The sequence below is a fragment of the Styela clava genome, chromosome 7 (genome assembly GCF_964204865.1).
Source record: "Styela clava chromosome 7, kaStyClav1.hap1.2, whole genome shotgun sequence".
Classification (NCBI taxonomy): domain Eukaryota; kingdom Metazoa; phylum Chordata; class Ascidiacea; order Stolidobranchia; family Styelidae; genus Styela; species Styela clava.
In genome coordinates this window covers 24,035,041-24,056,356 of record NC_135256.1, presented here as the reverse complement: position 1 = coordinate 24,056,356, position 21,316 = coordinate 24,035,041, and the positions used below count along the sequence as shown (strand labels likewise).

The following is a 21,316-nucleotide window of genomic DNA, read 5'->3' as shown; positions in this document are numbered from 1 at the left end:
ACAAGAGAACGATGTTCAAATATATGGACAAAAAGAAGGCCGAAACTAAGTAGTATGGGTATCCAATCTGTCACAGAAGACAAAATCGCACAAAAAAAACGAACCGACAGAGATTTTAAAAGCGATATATATATAGTGAAGTTTGCGGCATATCAGTGAAGCAGTTTATGCATATATGTGACGGAATGGCCACAAAACGTTACACATTGTTTGCAATCGAAGTCTTAACCTCGAGAATCGAGTACAATACATCGGAATCGATTCTAGTCGATTCCGCGAAGAGTCGATTATGTAATCGAATCCGGACTCGATTCCGCCATCCCTATCTAAAAGTAACAACGCTTGCTAGGAGAGGAGAAATATTGACATTATACCCTCATCGCGCGACATGATACCGTGTACTCTAATAAACCAGTGGTTTCCAAACGTTTTGTTGGAGCGGAACCCCAATGAAACATTCCACAGGTTCTAGGAAACCTTATACAATAGCTTAAATGTCCTTTATATTCTGATTTTATACTATGCATATTCCATTTTCTACAGGCAAGATTCTATGGAATACAACTTGAAATGGTATTTGTACCAATAACTTTGATATGTTTATGATCATATATATCTACTTCACTGAAACGAAATAAAAAAATAAAAATTCCTATTGTATGAAACTGAAACATTTTCTAATTGTATGTAATTCATTTTCCCAAGGAAATTTACGAATAGTAATATATTATTAATTTTGACGTGCGCAAGTATTCGTCATAACTACAGCGAGAAGTTAGGTAATGCGATTGAAATCTATTATTTACGTGGTCGAGTATGCGCTCCAAACCCTTTTCTGTCGTAATTTTATTCTTTTTTAAATTATTTATGTTCAAGCGATGTTGATGACGGGAGTGGTGTTGAGACCTGTAAGTAATGCATGCCCATTTCACAAAAAAAGTTTGTGTTGGGTGTAAATTAAAAACTGCAGAAGAGAAGTTTTTGCAGTTGAAGTGAAACAAAAGCCTACAGTGCTGAGATCTCATGAATTCAAATACTTTCAAAAGTAGCGTTTAACTGTACTGATTAGTCTTAGAAGTATTTAATAACAGTGTTTCTGAATGTAAATGCGCGAAAAGTGATATATATACGTATTGTGTATATTCTGAGCAGAGTAAATAGTTCTTTCATTTTTACATTTTTTGCCGGAAATTTCAGTAAGCACCCTAATTCCCCTTGGAAAATTGGTCGTTGGAGAAATGCCCTTCGTGATATTATTGTTCTGATTAGAAGAAACTAATAAACATGGTTGGTGCCTGAAGTATTGGGTAGTATTGGGGTAAAATGAAGTTGAACTAATGTGAAGCCTTGTAATTGGTTTATTTCTACCGTTTTGAGTCAATTCAATCCTGGATTAGATTTCTTTGAACTGTCTAGGGATTGCATAATTTATCATGTTTCCCAGTGTCGAAGATCTCTGAGATAAGACGAAACTCGACAACAGCAAATCCTAGAGACGATAACGTTGGTAAAACAAGACGCATAACAAATATGTGCAGGAAATATCAAAGACTGAAGACTACGAAATCTATATTGCAATCTGAACTTTTGTTAAAATGAAAAAAAATTTAATTGGTTTGGATTTCGAATATACATACACAATCAAATCACGAAATCATTTCAAAGCAAAACGTTAATTGGACTAAAACGCATACTGGATGGTACTCGTTCAGTCAATAACGCAATTTTAATTAGGTGAAAAATATTTTGGTATCTCACGTTGAGTAATTGCTAATTTCTCCTTATAAATTGTATCGGTACATGTACAAGCCAATGGTAAGGCTTGAATAAATAATTCAAGCTAATTTGCGAACGTAAAAAGCGTAATCTGGGCTATGCTCTGATTGATTAGATTTACACACCAAACGAACATTTGCAATTATGTGCACTTTGAAATGTAATGTGTAATACTGAATGTTTTCATGTACTAGCATTACATAGTTTTGGACATGAGAGAGCCAGAAGAAGACAGAAGATGTAGCAGAATAGAACTACAATTATTAGTTTCGCGGTTTCGAAGCAGATTCAGGACATTGTCAGGTCAAATACGTTTTGAGGACAGTAAAATTGAAATGCACAAGTAATGTATTATGATTAGATAGGCCAGGAAAACACTAGACCACTTGAAACAAAATCTACAATACAATTGAATCTCTACAATATATGAGAAAGTCTTCCCAATGAAAACAAGGAGACCTTTGCTACTTGACTTGGAATGGTAACCGCACTATAGGCTATGATTCGCCATGTAATTGAGCCTTCTTTTCGTTTTTTTTACCCATTAACCCCTGAAAAACAGGCGTATAACAACCAATGATTTTTCTGAACCGACAAATATCCGACTGATAAAAAGAGGAGGAACTGCAGCTTTATTTCACTCACATATTATTTTAGAGAGTATTTTAACAGTTCCGATGTATTCAGAAACCTTATTCTGAACAACGGGAATTCTCTAGGGTTATAGAACACAGTAACAAAAAGAGCCTGGCATAGCGATACTGTCTACCTATGAAAATACATATTCGTCTTCTCGTTTGCTACGAATATCGATCATATGTATACTTAAGCAAATAGAAAATTTATCTGTTTGCTTATATGAAGCCTCCCTCCAGAATATGATGGTGAAGAAATTGCATTTTGTAAATTCAATACTAATAAGTTAAATATATAGTATGTAATTTATTTTGCTCATTTTTTATTCTATTCTATTTTGTTTTTCAATATCTAGGTTATGCCTAATATGAAAATAAATAGTGAATCCACCGCACTACAAGCTGAACGTTTATATCTTACTCTTAAAATTTTTCCAATGGCATCAACGATTGCTTTGCTTGTGCGCATAGCAATAAAAGTAAGTTGAAAAAATGTTATTTTACAAGAGAGTATACAGAAATCTTTGATTCGAGGTGTATACAGTATTCAGAGAATTATCAGGCCAATGGTTCATACATTGATTGATTAATCATAAACTGTTTTGCAATTGACGCCAAGGCGTATTTTGCATACTGACTTCTTATCTGCGGTACAGGATGAGCATCAACATGTTGGTATTATTTAGTTGGATATACGCCTATACAAGCATTTATTCATTTAAATTCAAATGCTCGTCAATTTATTTATGTATATTTATAGTAAAAACTGTGGTATGAGAGTACTAGCTATTTCCCCATTATTTACCCCAAACGTTATATTTACTGGAAGAGCACGATTTTAACTAGCCTAGTTATTGTACGTTTTTCCTAACATCAATCACAAAACGTTTTATATTGAATGGGTCATCGGGTAATTAATCTACTTAAGACTCAGTTAGGGCTGGTAAAATTTCTTGGGCAAAACAATATACCCATGGATTGATACAAGTTTGTTTGTTAAAATGCAAATCAAACATTTCATACACGCTTATGACTAGAAATGTTTAACGCGCGCATCCAATATTACGAATTCAACCATTTGTTATATTTCAGACAAAGGATTATACAAAAGCAGCAAAAGACAGAAGAAAATCAGATGAATGTTCAACTGGTTTTCGCGAAATGCCAGAACAACAAAACGAATGTGAAATTTGTACATCCGCAGAAACCGATGGCGACACTTGTGCCTTCTGTGGTAAAAGCACTTCGGTATCTTGTGAGATTACAAGCATATCGGATTTTCAGGAACATCGTTTTGAAGAGGTCGCTTTTTCTGCTATATCCAGGGAGCGAGAAAATATTTGGCAAGAAAATCGAAATGACAATAACAGGTGTGAACGAAAGGGTTTTTTCCAAACGTTGTACCAGCGATGTGGTAAGCGTGGTCTAACAGTTAGTCCTAACAATAGAGTCTCACCAGTACTACATTTTACAAACTCATCTGCGGGATATTGTAGCACGGGAGTATATGCAGTTCAACTGAATGACTCAACATCTGCCGGAAAAGCGGAATCTGATCAACATGGAAACAACATTGAGTCAATCAGTCGTCGACCTGTTGTTTGTCGACAATGCCTGGTTACTACTCAAGCCCAATATCCTAAACTGTTTAATGTAATCACCAACACATCGTTAACCAAACTTGCGAATATAACATCTTAAAAGTGTTGGCACCACTTAGCTAACGTTTCTAGACTTGAGGTGAATTAAAGTTTTTTTTGTCACAAGTCACTAAATTTTTCAGGGTAGATTTCTATGTTAGAAATTCGGTCACGTTCCCTATATAATGTAGCAAAAACTTTTTAAATGACTCATTTGGCTAAACTCCTTGTTTAAGTAATGCTATATACTTGACGCCGACGGCCAGTACTGCAGTGTCCAGCATTCCTGACAGACAATGATTTTGCTTTGTCATTTCGAAATATAAAGACTACGGCCCTTCCACATATTTATCATCCTACATCTGACAGAATACTTGCCAAAAGCCTTGTTCGGAATAAAGGTGAAGGATACAACAAAAGATTTATTGATTGATTCCATTCTTCACAAAAAAATCAAAGATTTATTAGTAATAATTAACATTATATATAACAAGTAAGAGTGTATTGTACTATTATGAAATCATTGGATATTGAGCGTTAGTTGTTGTCACATATATATATAAAACATATGGTCTCTGGTTTGTGATTCAACGCAAAATTATAAATAACTTGAGCTCGACTTCGATTCAATTATTGCTCAGAAGTCGCTAGCATTCGACTAACTAGAATGACTCAATAAATTTATTAAATATATATTCCAATTCAAGATCTTTATAAATCATTCTGGTATTATTTTAGCAAGGGGGAAATAACTAAAATGAGAAAATTATATTTACTTCAATAATGAAACAAATATGAACATAAAATAACAAACAGAATTTTAAATATTGAATAAAAAATAGATCCTGACTGAATGAAGAGTTATGGTTTCTTTCATAAACTATCAACTGCTTCTCTGTGATTCATTTATTTAAACAGGCTAAAACAAAAGGCTCATTTTCGAATGATTTGAATGGATTCGAAAAGTGGATTTAAAATTATTCAATAACTTTGTCGCATTTATTGATACCATATATAATATGATATATTAGAACACAAGTCGTAATAGAATTTAAGAAGATTTAAATTTTTGAAATTAAATTTTTGATTTGCTGTAAGTTTAATATTTTAAAAATAGAATAAATACATATAACCGCGATGGAATATTTTTATTATTTATTCATGGTATGTGGTGAATAGTATAATAGTAAATACACCTATTTTATTTATATAATGTATATATCTAACGTGAACAACTCAATACGCTCGACACTTCAGTTTTGAAATTGAGTGATGGTGGAGAGAGAAATTTTTGTGAGAAATATTCTGAAATTTCATTCTTCTTTAGTACTTTACATCAAACAAATTTTACGACTACAGTGAACTAATTTACTGACCAAGATTGTCCGCACTTCATATTGTGAGTTCCAAAACAAAGTTGTCGTAAATAATTAATATCTTTCAATGAAGAACTAAAATCAATTTTGGTACCGGTAGCCTATGTAAAATACTGCATCACTTTGTGTTCTGTTCTGTTGGTTATCGAAAAGTTATAAACATTTATTCGTGTTCTACTATTTCATCATTACGTGGTTATATAATATATAAGGTTAAAAACTTAAACTGTATTACATAGAACATCGTTTGATAGAAATCATTATTCACCATTGTCCGTATTGCTGATAAAATAATGGACGTATAAAATACGGCACTGTCATATAAAGATGATTTGAATATATTAACAATATTACGATGAATTAGTTCATTAATTCTATAAATTGTATTGGTTGAAGTAATCATCTCGCACATATTTTCTATGCATAGAACAACATAAAGTGTTTTTGTACATTGTCATAATCAAATATTTGTTAAAAGTAAAAGTTTATCAGCAGAATTGTTTGAATAAAAAGAGTGTCAATTTCTCAGGGCAGTCATAATAGAAAAACATAGTTGGTCGCTATTCATTGACTCATTTATAAATCAAATAGTCACTTGCTGACAGCTTTTCTGATTGATTCTCCGAGGGAGGTCGCAAGAGATTTAGCATGTTGTAGGTCATCACATGCTGCAGCATGGCATTCTACAGCGTGCTCTGTTGAATATGTAGCATGATAGAGCCACGTAAGTAGATGAACTCCTCGATTTTCAGCGTGTTCTGTTCCGCAATACACAATTCTTCTAAGTTCAAATGAATCAATAACTTTATTACCATGTATCGGGGTCGATAGGGTTGTACTTTTGGCGACGGGAGCCAGCTCGTCATCATCTATCGTTTGCCTATACTGAGAAGAACCTGACTTGCATCCCATGCATAAAAATATGTCCATGCAAATGCCACTGCGTCTCGGAGACAACTTGCGTTCTGAATTTATTGTTGACTCAAACCCATCATTAATTTCTCCGTATAGACCAACCTCTAATTCGGCTTCTCTTAAATCGATTACGGATTTTTTTTCAGGCTTTTCCGTAATAGAGATTCCGATCGTTGGACTAGATCTTTTCCTGAGTACACTGTTAGTGGTTTTGCCATTTTTCTTTTTTTCTATAGAAAGTCGCTTCCGTATTTTTGTGGCAAATGGTTCTTTTGCACGACGAGCGCTGATGTTTTCGTTGCTTGGGGTCGCCCGTCCTTCTAACACCAATTCATCGTCAAGTATGCGCAAAAGAACGAATGAGCTTTTTTTTCCACCAGAAAGGGATGAAGGTTCTGTAAGTTCCAAAATAGGCCTGGTTAAATCGATATTCGACGTTTCCTCTGGTCTGACTGTAGTTTTACCGAAATATTGTAGCAGCGCATTTCGCGGAAGCTGACTTCTAGACTTCTTTTCCAAGCCAGTTATTGAACAACTACCGAAATTCTGACCACATGCATCGACTACCTCAGCATGAGCTTTCAAGTTGTTGGCGCTTTCATTCAAGTAAAAAACGCTTCTTTTTCTACTTAAGTCTGAAGTAGAGGGATTTATATAAGACGATTCCTCCGGTTCATATGATATTAGTGGTTTTTCGTCTGATGAGTGGCGCTTTTGGCGTCGATCGCTGTGAAGGCCATCTCGTAAAGTTGCCACCTTTGAACTCATGAGGTGATATATTGGCCCGGCCATTGGCCCACTGCGATTCAACAGAGGCGAGTTAGGCCATGCATCGTCATAATCATTCTCGTCTTCTTGACATCGGAGTTTGGATTCATATTGATCGTAAAGCTGAGACAAAGCAGCTGCCATCGACGAAGGTCGTTTGGACTTCCTGTTAGACTCCAAATCCACGTAATCGTCTGTATTGCTTCCTTCGTATTTTTCGTTCACAAAACCATGTAAATTCCGTGAAATTCTTGAACCTGTATTTAAATGGTCTTGACTTTTGGTGACCCCTTAAAATAAAGAAACATAAATATCAATGCATAAATGAAAACATCCCAAGAAACACACAATTGAAGCAAATTGATGATGGAGGTAAGCTAGTATGATAGATTAGCCTAGCAAAAACGGATAAATATTTAGCTCTTTAATGAATACATTAAACTTGCCTGTTGTAGTCTGTTTGCTGTCATTCAACCGTAGGAAATTTGCAGTTGCCGTCGCCAGCTGATACTCGTCATCCAGAAAACTATTAAAATGCTGCGTGAGATCCATGACTGACATCGTGGTATTCTGTGTTTAAAATTATTAAATTGGTTTCAATTTTTTTCTGTATATACCCACAATCCGACTGCCTGAAGATCTGACGTATATATTAGAAGCATGAACTATATACTATTAGGACATGTAGGTAACTCGTACCCCACTGAACATTCCGGAAATGCTATACTTAGACTGTACACGGTCCGTGTGTCATTTATTTTGCCATCCTATTTTCAGAAGGCGACCACTCCTAGGAGCCTGCATGGCCTATCCTTCAAACTGAAATTTTATCTACAATAACTGGGAATCATAAGGTTATGTACTCTCTCGCATCTTGATTGTGATCACTGTAATTCCCCAGAAAACTATATAATATTACACAAATACAATGCTAAACTACAAAGTAGTTCAATTGGAGTCCTAAAAACTTTAACAAACTATCTTATTACCTCAGTGTTATCAAACGCTTCCATGCTTGTGTCCACGCGATTCAATTCATTACGACTGATAACACGCAATAAATCATTTGCCCCTTATGGCGGCTGCGACAATTGCGCCTCCGTTAAATTAAAATTAGCACCTCTGCTACAGATATCGAGCTTGCTTGCAAATTGGATCTCAGCTTCGGAAAAACAAACCCATTGTAGGTAATTATACATCTTAATATATGAGGTGTTCTGTGCGGTTTCTATTATGATCGCTACACTAAGGTCTATTAAATATAAAATTGCATGATCAAGGTAAATAAAATATTTCAAAGAAAATCTAAGTTTAATGAAAAAGCTGCATATTCAATAAATGATTCAACGTGTTATGTCAACGACGACCAATGTCGTATGTATTATAACGTCATGTCTGATATTCGAAGACAACAAAATGTATTTAATATACCTTAATAGTAGAACTCCGTAGTCAAAACAATACACCAACAAGTAGTACTTAAGTAGAATACCAGCGTGTCTCTTCGGTGATCGAAATAGTCTGTGAAGTGGGATAAAAGCGCGCAATTTAAAAAATAATCGATAAGCCTTCTTTTGTTTTCATTTCGTATTTAACAACTTGTAGGTATTTCGTTTCTCACTGGTGTCGTAAGCCTCTGCGTTTGAAGTTTATAAAATGCGACGACATTTCTGTATAAAGTAAATGTATAAAGTTGAAAACAATTACGAACTGATATTTCAAGAAAAATGTCACAAAAAGAAAAATTTGTCGCGAGAATACGGTATTATCGGACTAGTTTGGTAAGACTCCATTTTGGCACATTAGTACTGAAGAAGAGATTATATTATTGTATAACAGTTCTTTCCGTAAATGATAATGCAATGAATATAACGGAACAAAAGATATTTTGATATTGCTATTAGTCAATTTATCGAACAAATATTATATAAAATGCGTTTGTGTTTGTGTTTGGCATTGACAATTCACGTTAGTAATAAGGGAACGGAAGGAATGATGTGGAATGGAACTAATGGGTAGAGCAGTGTCGAATTTGACTTAAACGATCAAGCACTGACGTTTATCATACACTATTTAGGGCGAAAAGACGAAGGTATTTAAAATGATAAGAAGCTCCGAAATGAGCTCAAAGTTGGAAAAACAATCTGAATCAAATGAAGTTGAATCCTATTTTATCGGTGTCGGTGTTTGAGTACTTACTTTACCAGGGTGGTGAATGAATGTTTTTCTTAATGAATGTCAAATCATATCTATATTTTCTTTCATGACAGAAAGAACGAATACCGGAAGAAGACAGTCTACAATATTCCATCTTTGTTACGATCTTCTGTTGTCCACCTCTCGGACTTTGGGCAATTTACAACCAGTGGAAGGTACAAGTACTTCAATTCTAGAATTGGAATTTCAAAGCTTCATAATAAGCTATAAAATCTTAGTAATAAACTGAACTCTTGACGCATCATGGTATACAGCTTAAGTTTAATGTAGTGTTTCTTCTCGTTACTGTCATGTATTAAGTATTTCACTAAGTTTTATGTTTCTAGAGTTTTAATTTGTTTGAGACTTCATTTTTAGGCCCGAGAGGATACCAAGAAATCTAATTATGATGCAGCTAAAGCCAAAGTGGAGCTGGCCAAGACGCTCAATGAATTTGGAGTAGTTGTTGGATTTTTAATATGGATAATTATCTGTATTGTCATTGCTGCTCGATTTGCATTTCTTCAAAAGGTGGTTGCTCATTTTGCTTCTATGTTTGCCAACCATGCAGATGTTTTTCGAATCTACGAAGACTATCCAAAATCAAATGGGACCAAATAGATTCTATATTTACTTCTGATCGAAATTTTGCAGTACTTTTGGGATTCTAACAATGAAAAGCTATTATTTTTTCAATTTTGGTCAATTGATTTATAATTTTCGTCCTCGGCGCTTGAATGTCCCGCTTGAATACTATTTACTTGTTACGCAGCTTGACTGTGAAGGAGCATGTTATTCATTTACCAGATCCCGATTAGCAAATTTTGAGCCTAGCTTGTTACTCTATTCCTAAATGCTTCCTTTCGTTAAAAATTAACAAAATTTAATTTATTGTTCCCATTTCGGAAATTTAAAATGACTATAACTTTTTACCAACAATCATATAAACTTGGTATGGCCAAAATACCTATTTTATTTTTGTTCAAAACTTGCAATAACAAGAACGAAAATTTGCCGATTGGCTGATTTCATACGTAGATGTTAACAATATTCAACATTCTATGTGACTATTCTTACGGACTTTTAAGATTGTAGTCGTAGCGTGATTTTTTATCTTATCATTTATACATATACACGTAGTAGTTTATTTTTTTCATCAATAATCTGGCAATAAAGTAAAGAGTGGCAACATAAAAAATAAACAGAAACAATCGTGGCAGTTGAACTGGGCAGTTATAAATTAGTAAAATTTAAAGACGTATGCTTTCAATTCCAGATCCGTATACTAGTATCAGTTGCTTCGCGTAATCTCGTTTCGTTAAAACATCTCTATATTCCTCAGCCCTGTCATATAGTGTATGCTCTGTTTTAAACTGCAAAGGCGGACTGATTTCATTCAAAAAGAAAAATAATGTAGCAATTTAAATATTGTCGAAAAAAGTAAAAATTTATTAAATTGACAAAGTATTAATCTTCAAGAAATCATGTGTAAAGTAACAACGTTATATTCAAGATCTGTCCATGCACAACCGTTGAAGTCAATTCGGATGATGTTAATTTCAAATTGGAGATTTATAGTCAAAATTTAATTGGGAGTTTTTACCCAAATGGGCAGATTTATGAAAAAATTGGCATGACTATACAGTTTGCGATTAAAAATTTCATTTTTGTTTACACAAAATTTTGGGATATTGTGGCGTCACAATATCTATAAGAACCTCGGTGATAAAATAAACACAAAGCATTGAATGGAAATTCATTTTGAGTGATTCTTTCGAAGACATCGGTCGTTCACACAAATTTCTTATCGGAGAAGACAAAAAATCAGAACATCATGAATCAAGTCGGTTATGTTCAACCAACAATGGTGCAACCACAGCAACCTGCGGTGATGCAAATGGTTAGTATATGCTTAAATTGGTGATCTAAGCAAATTCATACGGAGATATGAGTCTTTCAGTGCAATTCAATCAGTTCATAAATGGAATGACCATGATTTATTGTGACGTCACACGTGATATCAATTATGTCGAAATGATGGCTGTTTCTGGTGACCAACGGCAAGATAAAATACGGGTACTGTAGCAGGAGCAAGGGAACGGCAGAATGTATGATGAAAATATTGGATTAAAATAATCAAACAACCATTTTGAATTTTAATGAGAAAGTGTGATTACATATCGGGCAAGATTAATTCAGTTTGATAGTTTTTTTGTATAACCTGTGTTTGTTCCAGAGACGACTTACTGGTCGCCAAACAAAAGCGACAAAACTAGCTCACGTCAAATAAATTATCCGACAGTTGAAAACGAACCCATAGCTATACCTATAAAAATATTGATTGATTCTATGTTTTCAATACGGATCCAGTTAATAATTTTATTAAAAAATCGGGATTCCAAGAAGGAGTTTTTACTTTCATCAAACATTTTCCGATTTTTTCCTGTTATTGGTATTGATTACAGGGCATCAATCAAATACCACCTACTCTATACACAACTTTTGGTTGTATAATTTTAGAGCATCGTCGAAGTAGGGCTTCAACGAACAGCACCTCGCATTCGACCTCTACGTTTATTCTAAGACTTTGATCAGGTTTGATTGTGATCCGATATTTGCATTGCTCATATCGCAGCTAATCGGTTCGGCGCTGTGCTAAATTCAGATACAGATTGGATTGAGACAATCAGTCGGAAAGAGGCAACCGTAAGCTAGCCAACCGTAGTTGGTTTACGAATCCTTTTTTTTAATCACTTTTCAAATTTCACGCGAAATGTAATAATCAAACTAGTTTTTACTGGCTACTTTTTAGCAGTATGCAATTACCACATTTCACTTTACAAACTTGCAAATTAAAGTGCTGCATAGTTCAGTCATTTCCCTACCCCTACTAGGGAGTGAGCACTCCCCTTAAAACTTTGCGTGACCAACACTTTAATTTCCTAACTTGAATATGGTTGTATTTTAATATCCAGAAAGTGGCGCATATATCATATCATTGCAGATGCTCAGTCAAATACGTAACACATTTTACGAATAGTTTTATAGCTAATAGCAAAATATTTGCCACCCCCTGAATTTGAAAACACCCCTAAAATTTAGGCTGGGGAGTATACTGCTGCACGCATATAAAAAAGAACGTCAACCCGACTTTATTTCAGGAGGACGCAGGAAAGTATGAAATTATCAGTCAACATTAGTTCAGGTTGCCTTATCAACACTCGACTACTTTGGAAATAAAATTAGCTGCCCCTTCAATGATAACAGTCTTGGCGATAGAAAATGGCTGAGAATAACTTTTGAACCTGTGATCAGGGTTGCCATATTGAATTATTTAACGCCAAATTTGCGATTTTTGGCTTTTTTCAAACACGTTTGGCGTCAGAATTTCCGTTTGGATTTTTGGCTTTTTTAAGTCTATTCTAGTCTCTATTATTAAAATCCTATGAAATACAATATTTAGTGTGTAACAATAGCATGTCACCGGTTAGCTACTTAACATATGGATTTATCCGAGCATCGATTTCCTTGTTTATTACCTTAACGCTTAACCATACCCAATAAGAAATAATTGCAGTTTCTGCAGCCGCTGAGACAGATGTTCAAGCAGGGTTGTAAACATTGCCTCCTTTTTATTGTTTTGCGTGTTATTTGTCAGTTTTTAGTTCGGTTTCCAAAAAATTGTTGTATACCTTAATTTTTATTATGCCTGATGTGGAGCTTTAGATTAATTGCAGTAATCAAAATTTAGTCTCACGAATGATATGATTAACTACGCTAAAATTACTGAATTAGCTATCAGTAGTCCACCTGTAAGCAACACGTGGTTAGATAATTCTTTAATAAAATTGATGGTTTCGAAATTTTAAAAATAAAATTTTTTTTTAATAGTAAAGTACGATATAGGGAGAATGTTTCAAGGTAAATCACAAATTTAAGTAAAATCATGTAGGTATATCACATACTGAAGTGGCACACTGACTGTATTGTATATATATATTGAATGGTAAAATAATGCTGTTCGCTTGAAATTTTTTTTTATCTGTTCCATATAGATGTCACCTTGTCTGTATTGTACCAAATGTAGATTCTGGTGCTGCCATTCAATTAATCCTTTTTACTTTTAAACCCTTCATCCCGCTGAAGTGGAAATCGCCATGATAGCAATTGAAAAAACAACTTTCAATGGGAAGAGACATTCGTGTGGCTCACTAAATGAACTGATGGCTCTACATCAGCATCAGTATTGTGCCAAGGGCTCAAAATCTGACAAATCATGGGGCTTTTGTATTTAGTAAAATTGTTGGCTTTTTTATGTCTTGATCTGTTTTTTTTTTTTTGATTGCTGGGATCTGGCAACCCTGCCTGTGATAATCGATCACTTGCTATACCCACAGTAATCCTGTTGTCGAATTTGCCCCTCTCCTGAATTATTCAAAAACTGTTCAATAGATTTTTATGTCGATAGAGCTTCCAAATCATAAGAGCTTACTTTCAAGTGCGGGATATTTCTTCATCCTCACTCCACCCTAGCTAGTCTGTGACTGGTCAAACGTTTGGGAAGAATTCAGTTCGGAGAGACGTGCGGTAATCATGGTGACGTTAATTTCTCCCGTATTAGCAAGTACAGGCGCTTCGGCATACAATGTCAAAGCAGTAAATTCGATAGACAATTGGGTTAAACGATAGGTTTCGAATCTCCCTATCCACTTCTGTTAGTAACATAAAAACGAGAATAGCGGTCGGAGACCGAAGACTTGTCGATCGGAGGTTAGGGGATCCCCCAAAACAGCGCTTTTACTCCATAGTGACACCGTGTGTCCCATCACTAATTAATCAATAACTCGCTAATTATACGACATAATTCATCGAAAATCAATAGGCTTCTGATCCGAGCTATGATGAATGCACATGCAAAATTTGGAGCTTTCGTGAGATATCGCGTGCATCTAACAGACAGACAAACAAACAAACAGACAAATACCTATCAACATACTTACCGATCTTAAGATCGATAAGTAATAATAGTGATATCACCAATCGTTGGTAGTAGGAGGCGCGGAGAAAACATTTGGGACATCATGTAAATATATATAAACAAAATACTATTCTTTCAGAAGCTATCATATTGGCATCTCGAAAAGCACGTTCGTATCAGAGTAGACCAACGGTCCAATCGAACAATATCCGACAGCCAATTTGTCTGTGACAGTATTTTTGTGCATCTACAATTTCACGCATACATGCTCAGTCTAGATGAGATTTAAGCGAAATCTTTAATTATAAAAACTATGTTCAGTATAGTTATGTTAACATCTTCTCGCTCTTCACCAACTTTGCGATGAATACCTATAAGCAGGGCTGCCATCGATATGAACCCAAAAATAAGGACACCAGGGAAACATAATAATAGAACAACAAATTGTAATAAACAAAATGTATTCATGCCAGTGCGACCTGTGTCTAATCATACTTTGCACTAGAAAGGATTTGCTCCAGCAGTTTTTCATTCTTAGAAACAATCTGTTCCATCTTACCTTTAAGTTGTATTTTGATTCCAGTTACACCAACTGATTTTGGCCGGTAGGCTAATGTTTTGCCATTGTATCAAATAATTTGCTGTTATTACGTAATGAATGTGCATAGCTATCAATGACGTTGTAAAATATCATTTCTAGCAAATCAATCATTCGAATTGACCGATCTAAGTGCCTGGTATTGGACCCTCTACCCATAAAATAAGGAAAAAAATACGGACACATGTCAAAATAAGGACAAATCTTAGAAAAAATAAGGACGTTACGGCAGGCAGCCCTGCCTATGAGTCACTCTGTATTCATGAGCCCGATCACAATAAGAAATAGAACTTTCTGATGCACACTGGTCAATAGTTAATTTATATTCCTTGAGGTCTTTCCAAACCCTGAAATCAATTCAACAGTATATGAGCAAATGACTCGGTCCATAATATTAGAATGTACTTCTGATTGTTCATTTTCTAACGAATTTTTAACACTATTTGTGTTTATTTTTTTTTTTACAACATGCCAATCTCATGCCAGATTTTACCTAATTAACTCGTTTAATTTGATTTCCACTCCACATTTGATTTCCATAGTTGAATCTTGAGTGCCGCTGCTAGATAACCAACTTTGATTCCCCACGGCTTCCCTTCCCCAGTAAAATTATGTTCTTGAATTTTTGCTTATGTTTTGCATCATTCATTATTTTACTGGTTGGAAAAAATAAACTTGACTATGACTATGACTATGTTAATGACCGCCCTCGACCTACGTCTTTTTACTTGACTACTGCTCGCTCTCTCACAGACTGAAACCTGTTTGCTATTTTGTCCGACCACGTTCAGGATCATCCAGTGCTGGAGGATTGGAAACACATCAACTTTTATTAAAGTCAGATTCGAATTACGGCCATGCTCCGTCGTGTTTCAACATGAAAATATATAAGTCGCTATAATGCGCATTACCCTCCTTCTATGACGAAATAATACAAAAGTGAAATTGCAAAATTCGTACATAAAAAACAGTTTATTCGTTTCAATACTCGCTTCGGGGACTGCAAATTTTTGAGTAAGTTTTCCAATACGAGGAAGGTGTAAAGCAAGTAATCATGAGTAATCAAGTTCAACCAATGATGGCGCAACCGCAGCAGCCCGCTACAATGACGGTGCAAGCGGTTCGTATCAATTAGAATCATAAAATATATTTGTTTCATTCAGAGTTCACAAGTTTTCTTGTAAATCACAAAATTGGTCGTTGCTGATAGATTGCGCGCGCTCATACAGAAGCCCTAACAAACTGGATAATGTTATGAAACTACGTAAAATGCGTTTACTTATGCGCATAGTTGCGCCTATACGCTTCATATAAATATCAAATGTCCCTCCCAATGACAAACCGTGATATCCGTTTTCCAAAAATCAAACTGAGTAGATCAGAGAAATCAAGTTTCAACATATATAAGTGCAGATGAAAATAAACCTTCTGTTTTGGTTGTACCGTGGTTCCTATATATAATGTTACTAACTTGAAAATTTTATTTTCTAGCCACCGCCAGATGTACCAAACCGTGTCTGTGCTTCAGTTATCAACATGCTACTTTGTTGTCCTCCACTTGGCTTAGTTGCTCTTATCTTTGCCTGTCAGGTAAGAGACCATTTTCAAAAAAAATGAAAGTTTTTTTTTTGACTTCAAATCTTCAATAGGTGGTGCGATCACTTGAGGAGTCATAATTTTTTCAATTTTTTGCAACAACTTTCACCACCCAGGACTATCTACGGTTTAATTTACCTATAATTAAGACCAGGATGGAAAACTAAGACTTGAAACCTATGTAGACCATGTGGGCTACCCCGCGAACAACAAATTCTATTTGAATTTACATTCGCCAATCCACTTGCCCGTGCTCGAATAACCAGCGACTATCGTCGAATATTTTTATTCTCAAACTAATTTTCCTATGTAGGCAAATTCTGCCAAATCGTACAACGTCATGGAGGCTCGCAGCAAAGCGGACACTGCAAAGACGCTAAACATTGTGGGATTTATTCTGGGAATCTTGGCTTGGATCGCAGTGGGGATCTACCTCTTTGTGTTCTTCTACTTCTTGGCTGGCGTTTTGAACGCATATGGAAATGTATTGACTACAATTGGGGAAGTCAGCAATTCACTGGATGAATTATCTGAATTAGGAAACTCCACATCTATGCTTGGCAACTTGGACCTCGATATAGCAAGCAACTTAACCAGCATCATCAACTAATCATGCTGTGACTTAATACTAGATAAACTACTTCTAACAATAATGTATTTTCAAATTATATGTTGTGAACTAGATAATAAAAACTCGCAAATTAAAAAAGACTATCAGTGTGGTAAATTTGAAGGGATTGAACCTAAATTGTTGTTTATGATTACAAAGCACGACCCCATGAGATCGAATCAGATTTTACCTAATTAACTCGTTTAATTTGATTTCCACTCCCCTTAACTTGAACTAGATATGGGTTCTCTAGTCATTGTTGTAGTTCAGCAGCTATGAACTTTGTATTATATATATACAGATATATTGCAAATCTCAGCATTTGTCATGTTAAAAGTAACTTTTTTTATTGCACACTTGAAATGACACTCCAACACCTAGTCACATTGTTTCTTTTTGTTATGCAGTGCAGTGTGTCTGTACAGACGATAGAATATTATTCATCACGTTACCGGTACCGTATTTCATATTCGAGTACCGGTACCGGTACTGTGCGGCATGGCAAACATCTGCTTCAATAGATTTATGTCATTTATACCTGTTCTTTCTTCATTGTCTCCCGTTGTCCAGTCCACTACAACTGATGATTATCATAAGTTGGTTGTGATAACTGAGCCACTACAAATTCCCGAATATTTCCCCATAACACGCTTTTATTCACTGCCTTTAATCTACGAAACGGGGAATACCCCAAATTACTATCTGATGTAGTGCGTGGCTCTCAGATACACCCTAGTGTCATGGCGATTTCTCGTTAAACTATACTATGCTATATTGATCTACTAAAATTATATATTAATTAGATAGTTGAATCTTGAGTGCCGCTGCTAGATAACCAACTTTGATTCCCCACGGCTTCCCTTCCCCAGTAAAATTATGTTCTTGAATTTTTGCTTATGTTTTGCATCATTCATTATTTTACTGGTTGGAAAAAATAAACTTGACTATGACTATGACTATGTTAATGACCGCCCTCGACCTACGTCTTTTTACTTGACTACTGCTCGCTCTCTCACAGACTGAAACCTGTTTGCTATTTTGTCCGACCACGTTCAGGATCATCCAGTGCTGGAGGATTGGAAACACATCAACTTTTATTAAAGTCAGATTCGAATTACGGCCATGCTCCGTCGTGTTTCAACATGAAAATATATAAGTCGCTATAATGCGCATTACCCTCCTTCTATGACGAAATAATACAAAAGTGAAATTGCAAAATTCGTACATAAAAAACAGTTTATTCGTTTCAATACTCGCTTCGGGGACTGCAAATTTTTGAGTAAGTTTTCCAATACGAGGAAGGTGTAAAGCAAGTAATCATGAGTAATCAAGTTCAACCAATGATGGCGCAACCGCAGCAGCCCGCTACAATGACGGTGCAAGCGGTTCGTATCAATTAGAATCATAAAATATATTTGTTTCATTCAGAGTTCACAAGTTTTCTTGTAAATCACAAAATTGGTCGTTGCTGATAGATTGCGCGCGCTCATACAGAAGCCCTAACAAACTGGATAATGTTATGAAACTACGTAAAATGCGTTTACTTATGCGCATAGTTGCGCCTATACGCTTCATATAAATATCAAATGTCCCTCCCAATGACAAACCGTGATATCCGTTTTCCAAAAATCAAACTGAGTAGATCAGAGAAATCAAGTTTCAACATATATAAGTGCAGATGAAAATAAACCTTCTGTTTTGGTTGTACCGTGGTTCCTATATATAATGTTACTAACTTGAAAATTTTATTTTCTAGCCACCGCCAGATGTACCAAACCGTGTCTGTGCTTCAGTTATCAACATGCTACTTTGTTGTCCTCCACTTGGCTTAGTTGCTCTTATCTTTGCCTGTCAGGTAAGAGACCATTTTCAAAAAAAATGAAAGTTTTTTTTTTGACTTCAAATCTTCAATAGGTGGTGCGATCACTTGAGGAGTCATAATTTTTTCAATTTTTTGCAACAACTTTCACCACCCAGGACTATCTACGGTTTAATTTACCTATAATTAAGACCAGGATGGAAAACTAAGACTTGAAACCTATGTAGACCATGTGGGCTACCCCGCGAACAACAAATTCTATTTGAATTTACATTCGCCAATCCACTTGCCCGTGCTCGAATAACCAGCGACTATCGTCGAATATTTTTATTCTCAAACTAATTTTCCTATGTAGGCAAATTCTGCCAAATCGTACAACGTCATGGAGGCTCGCAGCAAAGCGGACACTGCAAAGACGCTAAACATTGTGGGATTTATTCTGGGAATCTTGGCTTGGATCGCAGTGGGGATCTACCTCTTTGTGTTCTTCTACTTCTTGGCTGGCGTTTTGAACGCATATGGAAATGTATTGACTACAATTGGGGAAGTCAGCAATTCACTGGATGAATTATCTGAATTAGGAAACTCCACATCTATGCTTGGCAACTTGGACCTCGATATAGCAAGCAACTTAACCAGCATCATCAACTAATCATGCTGTGACTTAATACTAGATAAACTACTTCTAACAATAATGTATTTTCAAATTATATGTTGTGAACTAGATAATAAAAACTCGCAAATTAAAAAAGACTATCAGTGTGGTAAATTTGAAGGGATTGAACCTAAATTGTTGTTTATGATTACAAAGCACGACCCCATGAGATCGAATCACTGTCAACAACGCCTCAAGAAATTAAGTTGAAATAAGGAAAAATGATAGTCAGACCAATTATCTTCCGAATTATGTTTGTAAAAATAAATGAAAACTACGGTACATTTTGACAAATCTGACCACATACTTGACATTATCATTGGTGCACTGGAAACTATTGGCAGAAAAATAATCACATGCCCTTGTCAGATATTTATTTTTACGAAACCTTTGGAATCAACAAACTGACCTACTACCGCCGATCGCTTCGACAACAGCGGGTACGTTGCTAATTTTGTGATTCTTCTCCATTTTCATCTTTCGCCTTTTGACTGTAATCCCGCGGTTACACAAAAATACAACTATGGGGAAATGAGATATACATCGTTGTTGCGAACTATGGTACGGTATATATACGGCGGTAACTATATCATATCCCGTTGGTCGTTGTTTAGTGTTTCATAAATAAAATAGCCAATGGGTGTTTGCCAGGAAAGAACGAATGTTATTTGTATTTTCGATGTCCCGCACAACGCTGTCATAGTATTCTAATATGAATTATGGCACAAATATACCAAGCACAAAATTGAATTAAGACAACAGCTTCGAGACATGATATAAATATAAAATTGGTATATGCGAGCGGTTCCTAAAATAATATCATATCTGTCGCAAAATATTAATCTATTTCCTGGGAAATTGTTTCTTATGTGCTCGTATTTAAATATGCATATGCTTATATGGCTTCCAAACTAATTACATAGCTCCCAAACTAATTATGCGTCGCGAAACATCAATCCATTTCCTAATAAATAGATGAAAATTAATTTTGAGGGTGATTTACGCCTATTGAGTGGCGTTATATTCGTTCATATTCAGAAAAACAAGCTCACGTGTAGCATCGATTAAATGTGTATATATGAAATGTAAAACTCTTTCTTGAGTGTCGGAATTTAATGTTGATAGAGTCTATTTTTTTTTTTCAATGCGCCTTGACGTGTATATATTGTGACGATTCTTGTTTTATCTTTTAAATCAGGGGTGTGCAACCTTTTTTACAGGCAGGCCAAATACAAGTAACTGGGTGAAGCCGCAGGCCGCACCTAGAAACTCTAACTACGGAAGCCTCTGGATACGAAAAAATTGTTGTTTTTATTCGGTATTTTTTTTTACCATGTCTACCTTAAAGAATTTTCTACTTGCGAAGGAGTTTCCGTAATTGGAACAAATTTTTTTTAGTAAGTAGAAAATTCCAAGTACGGACGCATGAATGAAAATGCATTAATCCGTTCCAATCTCCCACAAAACTCGGACAAAATATTCACGGGGCTAAGCGAAGACCGTGCAGAGTGGGAGGACGGCGGTCGGAAAAGGCGTTAAATGTTGAAATCTGAGAGAGAACGTAATGTACGAAAATGAGCACATGCACATGAATGTCAAAATTAATATTTAATTTTTTTATTTTGCATTTTTATTTATTTTTTGATTCCATTTTCTTTAGTTTGGACTGTTACGCGTATCATCGTCTTCTCAACTGAAACTGAGTGAGACTTATTGTACGTACGGGAAACAAACTGGCAAGCATAGTTGATTGG

At 35.4% G+C, this 21,316-nt stretch overlaps 5 protein-coding genes across 7 annotated transcripts; 4 read left to right on the top strand and 1 right to left on the bottom strand.

Annotated features, from left to right (window-relative positions):
• The first annotated feature begins 2,771 nt into the window (after positions 1-2,771).
• Positions 2,772-5,975, top strand: LOC120327933 (uncharacterized). The gene is made up of 2 exons (XM_039394306.2): positions 2,772-2,890; positions 3,504-5,975. The coding sequence occupies exons 1-2, from the start codon at positions 2,780-2,782 to the stop codon at positions 4,110-4,112; spliced, it is 720 nt and encodes a 239-aa protein (XP_039250240.2). The 5' UTR covers positions 2,772-2,779; the 3' UTR covers positions 4,113-5,975.
• LOC120327932 (uncharacterized) lies at positions 4,459-8,252 on the bottom strand. 2 transcript variants are annotated; one of them, XM_039394304.2, is made up of 3 exons: positions 8,100-8,252; positions 7,557-7,680; positions 4,459-7,400 (listed from the first exon to the last, which is right to left on the bottom strand). In XM_039394304.2, the coding sequence occupies exons 1-3, from the start codon at positions 8,121-8,123 to the stop codon at positions 6,019-6,021; spliced, it is 1,530 nt and encodes a 509-aa protein (XP_039250238.2). In that variant the 5' UTR covers positions 8,124-8,252; the 3' UTR covers positions 4,459-6,018. The 2 variants fall into 2 exon arrangements, with proteins under 2 accessions (XP_039250238.2, XP_039250239.2); XM_039394305.2 differs by lacking the exon at positions 8,100-8,252 and adding an exon at positions 7,810-8,048.
• Positions 8,253-8,711: 459 nt separating this feature from the next.
• LOC120327935 (uncharacterized) lies at positions 8,712-10,947 on the top strand. Its single transcript, XM_039394309.2, has 3 exons — positions 8,712-8,891; positions 9,381-9,482; positions 9,685-10,947. Exons 1-3 carry the CDS (start codon positions 8,838-8,840, stop codon positions 9,925-9,927), a joined length of 399 nt encoding a protein of 132 aa, XP_039250243.1. The 5' UTR covers positions 8,712-8,837; the 3' UTR covers positions 9,928-10,947.
• Positions 10,948-11,066: 119 nt separating this feature from the next.
• On the top strand, positions 11,067-17,189 carry LOC120327934 (uncharacterized). Of its 2 annotated transcripts, none has more exons than XM_039394308.2 (3): positions 11,067-11,206; positions 16,374-16,472; positions 16,792-17,189. In XM_039394308.2, the coding sequence occupies exons 1-3, from the start codon at positions 11,141-11,143 to the stop codon at positions 17,086-17,088; spliced, it is 462 nt and encodes a 153-aa protein (XP_039250242.1). In that variant the 5' UTR covers positions 11,067-11,140; the 3' UTR covers positions 17,089-17,189. The 2 variants fall into 2 exon arrangements, with proteins under 2 accessions (XP_039250242.1, XP_039250241.2); XM_039394307.2 differs by lacking the exon at positions 11,067-11,206 and adding an exon at positions 15,843-16,002.
• Positions 17,190-18,312: 1,123 nt separating this feature from the next.
• Positions 18,313-19,660, top strand: LOC144425114 (uncharacterized). The gene is made up of 3 exons (XM_078114456.1): positions 18,313-18,473; positions 18,845-18,943; positions 19,263-19,660. Exons 1-3 carry the CDS (start codon positions 18,408-18,410, stop codon positions 19,557-19,559), a joined length of 462 nt encoding a protein of 153 aa, XP_077970582.1. The 5' UTR covers positions 18,313-18,407; the 3' UTR covers positions 19,560-19,660.
• The last annotated feature ends 1,656 nt before the right edge of the window (positions 19,661-21,316 follow it).